Raw genomic sequence first — 7693 nt, 5'->3', positions numbered from 1 at the left:
CCCTAGAAATATATGAGACTAGGTCTGTTTCCATCACCGACTCCCACTCGAACCTGGCCCGCCTCCATCTTAAGTTCCATCGCCAGACGTCCCCTTCCCACATGACTACCTCTTCCACTGTTTGACTCTGATTACATGATATGGTGTACAATCTGGGGAACGCGGATTTGAGATTGGTATTCCCAACCCACACGTCATCCCAGAATTTCACTCTGTCACCGCACCCTATCCTCCAACCCATTTCAGCTTGGAACCATCCCTCTCCTCCTCCCTCCATACAAACTTTATGTAGGTCCCTCCACCACCAAGACTGCAGCTTTACTGGTTGGTTAGTCCCCTCACCACGTCCTCCATATTTCGACTCCAAGACGTCCTTCCATCTTCCTTTTTCATCTGAGAGCCACCTCCACTTCCATTTTGCCATCAGAGCATAATTGAAATCACGTATATCTATGATCCCCAGCCCTCCTTCCTGTTTTGGTTTGCACACATTTTCCCACCTGACCCATGAGATCGGTTTATTTTCCTTCCCCCAGCCCCATAGGAACCTTCTTTGAATACGCTTGATGTTCTTACAAACCGAAACAGGTGCTTTGAACATGGAAAGGTAGTACAGGGGTACTGCTGTAAGCACCGATTTAATAACACAGATTCTACCTGCCATTGATAAGAACCTCCCTCTCCATGTGCTTAGCCTGCTCTCCAACTTATCAATGACTGGCTCCCAGAACTTCTTCCTCCTCGGGTTGCCTCCCACCTCAAGCCCTAAATACTTGAAAGGTACTGTCATCTCCGCACAATTCAAGGTCCTCAAATAGCAGCGGATGTTGTTCCTATGCACATTAATACCTGCAATCCTGGACTTGTGGAAGTTTATCTTGAGGCCTGACGCTACCTCAAACCCTCTAAGGATAGCCTTTAAAGTCACCACATTACTAAAAGAGTCCTCACAGAAGAAAAGAGTGTCATCAGCAAACTGTAAGATACTTATCTCAACCTCTTTTCTCCCGACCCTCAAACCGGATAGTAAGTTAGCCTTCACTGCTTGCCTTACCAACCCTGACAAGCCTTCCGCTGCTATCAAAAAAAGAAAGGGGGCAAGTGGGTCTCCCTGCCTCAACCCTCTCTCAGGTTTAAATTCGTCTGTCGGGCTTCCATTCACCAGCACAGAGATAGAGGCACTTTCCAGACAGCCCTGGATCCATCTGATCCACTTTCTATGAAACCCCATCTTTCCCATCATATCGTACAGAAACTCCCATCTAACCGAGTCGTACGCTTTTTCGAAGTCGACCTTTAGGCATAGCCCACTTTGCCCTCGTCGTCTGATGTCCTCTACCACTTCATTAGCCATTAGAACGCTGTCCAAGATCCCCCTATTCTTCAGGAAAGCCGACTGACAGTCGTCAATAATCGTGGGTAGCACTTTCTTAATCCTTTCCGCCAGCACCTTGGATATAATTTTATACATGGCCCCAACTAGGGATATAGGTCTGAAGTGATCGAGAGACACGGGATTCTTTACCTTAGGAACAAGTGCAATGAATGACGCATTGCATCCCTTCGGTATACAACCTGTTTCATGAAACAACTTCAGCACACCCATAAAATCTTCCTTTACTACCTTCCATCCCTTCTTTAGGAAGTTGAAGTTGAACCCGTCAGGTCCCGGACTTTTTGAGCCTTCACATTGCCACACCGCATCCCTTACTTCCCTCTCAGTGAATCCCTCGATCAGATTCAGATTGTCTGACATAGATAAAGACTTAAAATCAACTGCATCGAGTCTTACCCGTAAGTCTTTTGTTGCTCTGAACCTATTCTCAAACCATCTCCTTGCTTCGCCACGTACCGTGCTTGGTTCTTCGCACCACAACCCTCCTATCTCGACACCCTTCACTTCATTCCTGATTCTTCTCCATCGCAGAGATGAATAAAAGAACTTTGTACATGAATCCCCATTCTTGAGCCAGTTGACTCTGGTCTTCTAACACATAAGAGACTCAATCTTAACATCAATCTCCTTGAGTTGTCCTACTAACTCGATCCTAGTCATTCTATCACTTCCCAGCAGATTACCGTTGCAATCTAGGCAATCGAGGTCCTCTATCTTCTGTAAAATCCTCTTTTTAGATGTCTCCAAATTACCAAAGGTGTCCCTGTTCCATACTTTTAAATCCCCCTTCAAACGCTTCATTTTCTCTTTAACCTTCATGAAACTACTCCCCTGTACACAGTAATCAGACCATCTATCTTTCACCATCTCCATAAATCCTTTCTCTAATAACCATGCATCGATAGTTCTAAAAGGCTTAGGACCCCAGTCCTTGTCCACAACCTTTACTACTAACGCACAGTGGTCGGAAACTTCCCTTTGTTGCACATACTGTTTGCACATTGGCCACAATTGCATCCACTCTTCCGATACCAAGACTCTATCAAGCCTGCTCTTGGCCCTCCCATTAGAGTTGAACCAAGTAAAGTGCTTACCGACGAAAGGGAGCTCGATCAACAAGTTTGTATCAATGAACCGGTTGAAACCTCTTATTTCACTTGATTGAGAAACCCTTTCCGTCGCGCCTTTCCTTTCGCAAATGCTTCTAACAACGTTGAAATCTCCACTAAAGCACCAGATCAAATCTTGAGATGCCATTTTGATTCGTGATAACTCCCCCCACAGGATCTTCTTCTCCCTCAAAAAGCAAGCAGCGTAGACATTGACCACCACACACCTGCAGTTAGCTTTCACATACTTCCCAGTCACGGCAATAAACCCCTTCCCCATAACGTGGCTGTCATAAATAAAAGCATCTGTGTGCCACATCGAAAGTAAGCTTCCTCCGCCATTATCCCCTTCGTAAAGCAACCATCCAACTTTGTTATCCCCCCATAGCGAGTAACATCTAGCATCCGAGAACTGGACCGTTTTAGTTTCTTGCAGGCACACAAAATCCGCTCCCTCTCTAGCTATAATGTGCATCAAATACCTTGCTTTAGTGCCACCCCCTAACCCTCTTATGTTCAGATTTACAATTATCATGATAACCCATCCTTATCCCCCTCCTTGGCATGTTTTGTACCTTCCGTGTCTCTTACTTCCATGCACACGTACTCTTTGACTTTTACTTTGACTTTGGTCAACGCCCGGGGACGGGACGGTACACAAGCCCCCCAGTCTTGAGCTGACAACTTGTTTTTAGCAAAAAGACTAAGGCCTCGCCCATCGTCCACGTGGCATTCTGATGACGTGACATTCTCTGAGCGTCTGACGCGACATTCTCTATGCTGATGATGTGACGCTTTAGGTTGTGTGCTAATCTCTCGACATGTGGCACGATCCTACGGCCAGGGACGAGTGTCGTTAGCGCTTCTCAAGCTAACGTTATAACTTTTCGAAAACGCGCGCACAAAGCCCTGTTCCATCACTTTTCACTTCTCTCTGCACTGTTTATCTTCTTCTCCGAAACCTTGCGACTCTTGCGTTCTTCTTCCCTCCGAAAGTCCTCTCCTTTCTACACTCCAAACTCAAAGGTATGGTTTTTCCTTCGTGTTTGTTCTTACCCATTACTGCATTGATCTCGTAACTGTCTGGGTCTGTTTACATTTCTGCATTCATGTATTCTTCTTAGGGTTTCTTTCCCTTTTACGCCTTACCCCATTTGCTAAACCTTTTCTCTTCTTCATTCTTCAGTTTCTTCATCAATGGCGCGTACTAAAACAACCGCCAATCCTCCTCCGCCCGGGATCAACTATAAGGTTCAGTACCCCTGGGCCCCTGATGAACTCTTAGCTGAGTGCACGACCTTAACCACCATTGAAGACGTGGAGGACCATCAGGGTGACCCACGGTTATACAATTTCAATGCCTTCTGCAGCGTCCACGACTCCTACGTCTCGTTCTTTACGGCACCCCCGGGGAGCTGGTCTGTGTGGACGATAGGTCCAACGGTGGGAAACCCTTTTTCTTTCTTTACCAGACGGTGTTCAAACGCGTCGGTCTGCGCCTTCCCTTTACAGCCTTCGAGAGGGAGCTGCTCACCGAAATCAACATAGCCCCTACCCAGCTACACCCTAACAGCTGGTCATTCATTAGGGCCTTTGAAATTCTGAACGGGTATCTGGGTCTTCTACCCTCAGTGGACGTATTCCTTCATTTCTTTGAATTGAAGAAACAAGGGAAAAGCCTCTGGGTGAGCTTTTCTGGAGTCGCTGGCAGGATACTCCTCACCCTTTTCCAGAACTCGTACAAGGGGTGGAAGGGCAAATTCTTCAGGGTGTGTTGCACCAAACACGACCCCACAACCCTGGACGGCTTCCCCTTATATTGGGTGAAAGAACCAAGGCTGATTAAGCCCAAGTCTTTTGACGAACTACCCTCTGCTGATAGAGAGGTATGTGTGGCTTTAGCCGGCTTGGGATTCGTCTTCAGCACCGTGAAACTCATAGCTTGTGAGTTTAATGCGAACGCCCTTTCTGAGTACTTCGGTAGGAAAATCTACACCCCTACTTGTCTTCTTTATATTTGCCTCTTGATGTGCTTTCTATGATTGTTGTGTTGTTTATCTGCTCCAAACTTATGTATGTGTTATATGTGCTTTCTTGTTTAACTGGTGTTAGCTCTAACCCTTGTTCTTTTGTTTGTCTGGTGCAGCATCAATGATGGACTCATCGAGGCGTATCGCACTGGCCAAGACCTTGAGGGCTCGCCCCAAGGCAACATCTGTGAAGGTTGGCGCCTCCAGCACCCCCATTACTGAGTCCAACCTTTCCTCGTTACCAACACCACACATCGCCCAAACTCCCAACTCTCCCCATTCCCTTCAAACACCTAACTCACCCCTACCAATTGCTGCAGTCCCACTGGTTGTGGCCAGCACCCCTACCCCAGCCCCCATTGACAAGGGCAAGAGCGTCCTTGTGGTCCCCTCTGATGACGAAGGCTCTGGCGAGGGACAAGTCTTCAAGAGGAGGAGGACCAACAGGGTCATCTCCTCACGATCTGCCTCCCCCCAACATGGAGAGTCACTGAGGGACAACCCCCCTAGCGCCACATCCCCACCGCAGCAAATAGGCCAAGAGGAGGGGGCAGAATCCACACCTCCACCAACATAAAATGCTCCACAGGTTCCAGAGGTCTTGACGATTCCCCTGGCGATCATGCAACTAATGAGGGGGTTCAACGAGAGGTCGTCGGGGAACTCTTCTGGCGAGGCTAAGAAGGAAGGCATGTCCTACTACATGGGGGCCTTCCTTGCCATTGCACTCGATTGGCGCGCACAAGCAAAAACCAAGGCCATCGAGATGCAAACCCTTCAGGCTCTCAAGCGAGAGGTGGCCACCCTGAAGGAAGAAAAGCTGAAGCTGGAAGATGCTTACCAAGCCTCCCTGGTGGAGACCCGGAAGGTGGAGGAGGCGGCCACCCTGATGCTGCGCGAGGCCGACCAGAAGCATGCTGACCTTCTGGGCTCCATGGTCCCTCTGCAGGTGGAGGTGGCTGAACTGAGGGTGACGGCTGAGAACTCCAAGGCCCTCGGGGTAAAACTGAGCGAAGTCGAGGGGGAGTTAGCTGCGAAGACTGAAGCTCTCAACCTTCTCCAGGCTGATCATGACAAATTCCAAGCTGAAGTGAACAAGCTTCAAGTGGAGAAGGAATTCCTGGAAAAGCAGCTAGCCACCAAGGACTCCAAGATCGAGGAATTGGAGAAGGCCAACCAAGACCTCACCGAAGATATGGCTGGCACCTTCGATGAAGGGTTCAAGGAGCTCTGGCCCAAGCCGCATGCGAAAACCCAGGGATCAATACTTCCAACTGTGACCTTAGCAATCATATCGTCGACGGGAAGGTGGTGCCCCTCGACCTTGGGGAAGAATGAGAAGTTACTATTTATTTTCCCTTCTTTGTAAATTTCTATTCACAACATTTGTTCTGTAATTCTAACACTTAACCTTATCTATTAAATGCTTGTTCAAACGTTGTATCTGAATTCTCGTCCGCTCTTAGCTTTCCTTGCGCTTTTATCTGCTTCCGTTTTCTTTACTATATTGAAGGCGTTACCTTCGATGCATCTCTTCACTTCACTGTTTTTTACTTGAACTCTTTAAGTAGAACGTGACCTTCCTTCTTTACTCTTCCCTTCTGAGTCGCGATGCATACCCTTCTCCCGATCCTTTCACTTAGAACTTTACTTGGCCTTCGTATCTGCGAGGGATCTTCCTCATGAAAGCGTCGCCTGCCGCGTCATTGCCCAAAGGCAAAGGAGGGTTTAACTTCACGCCTTTTCTTGTCTTTGATAACTCATGTTTTTATGTTTCTTCTTCTTCTTCTTCTTGCTCTTCAAATTTCTCTCGCCTTCTGGACTCATAAAAGTCTTCAACTTGCTCTTTACTTACTTCTCTTGAGTCCCCAGGCATTTACTGCCAAAGGCATTGTTGGCTTCATCATCGCTTAAGATGGAAAGGGGTCTCATCTCTTTCTGGCCTCGACATTGCTCAAGGGCGAGGGAGAACTTCATCTCTTTTATGGCCTCAACATCGCTCGAGGGCGAGGGGGACTTACCTGTTCTATGGCCTCAACATCGCTCGAGGGCGATGAGGACTTATCTGTTATATGGCCTCAACATCGCTCGAGGGCGGGGAGGACTTATCTTATCTGTACTGGGTGTCCACACTCGAGGAGAGACCTGCTGAACGCGATGTCGTATCGTCCTCAGCGTGTCTAAACACTTGGGACAAAGTCAGGCTTTGGTGCCCACGCCCGTGGAGAGGCCTATTACAGCAGCGTCGTATCGTCCACGGGGTGTCTAAACACCAAGGCAACTTAGCCCTTATCTATGCACGCTTGGTGCCCACGCCTGATGATGTGAATGTAACTACAAGAATACATGATTCTTTGACATTCTTAGGAGCAACTTGAGCTGGTCATAAATGGCACTTTACTTTAGAATTGGATCAATGTTCTAATTCAAGAACTCACCAAGACTTAGCACCAACCAAGACTCATATGGAAGTCCATATATTGTCAAATGGAATCAAACACAAGGAATGGAAGAACACAAATGATAAACCGAACAGAAAATAGAAATGAATGAAACTGCACCAAACAGAAACAAGAAAACAATGCGGGAAACAGAAATCTAATCGGTACAAATGAAAAGAAACAACAAACAAAGCTAATCTACCGAATGGAATTGAAAGAACATGAAGGAAGAACACTTATAGAAGGAGTTTGCTGGATTTTGAGAATTGGAAGAACACCATGAAGGAAGTGGGACTTTCCTTCCTAGTTTGGCACCTCCTAACTCCTATCTACACTCCCCCCTAACCTCCCTTACTACTTACACCTATTTATTACATCCGCACCCCTATTCTATAAAAGAAATAAGAAGAGCCATCTTATTATACTCTTGTCCCAAAGCTCTTGCCATGCTCCTAGTAATTCTTTGGGCTTGGACCCCTTGTTGGGCTTGGACCCCTTGTTGGGCTTGGGCCCCTTGTTGGGCTTGGGCTTCATGGGCTTGAGCATCCTCTACTTGGTTTCCATCACCTGAGGAGAGGCATGCCCGGGGGTAGTGCCGTTTCATCCTCAGAGTGTCTGAAAACACCAAGGCGAACAGTGTTCTTGGTGCCCACGCCCAGGGAGAGGCGTGTGGAAAACATTGTTGTATCGTCCCTGGTGTGTCTAAACACCAAGATG

The 7693-nt window shown here is 47.5% G+C and overlaps 1 protein-coding gene across 1 annotated transcript; it reads right to left on the bottom strand.

Moving 5' to 3' along the window:
- Positions 1-1987: 1987 nt before the first annotated feature.
- LOC137816921 (uncharacterized) lies at positions 1988-3040 on the bottom strand. Its single transcript, XM_068620097.1, has one exon. It carries the CDS (start codon positions 3038-3040, stop codon positions 1988-1990), a length of 1053 nt encoding a protein of 350 aa, XP_068476198.1.
- Between the last annotated feature and the right edge of the window lie 4653 nt (positions 3041-7693).

The sequence above is a fragment of the Phaseolus vulgaris genome, chromosome 10, assembly GCF_000499845.2.
Source record: "Phaseolus vulgaris cultivar G19833 chromosome 10, P. vulgaris v2.0, whole genome shotgun sequence".
Classification (NCBI taxonomy): domain Eukaryota; kingdom Viridiplantae; phylum Streptophyta; class Magnoliopsida; order Fabales; family Fabaceae; genus Phaseolus; species Phaseolus vulgaris.
Note: the sequence above shows the minus strand (reverse complement) of the source record. Positions and strands in the feature narration are given on the sequence as shown.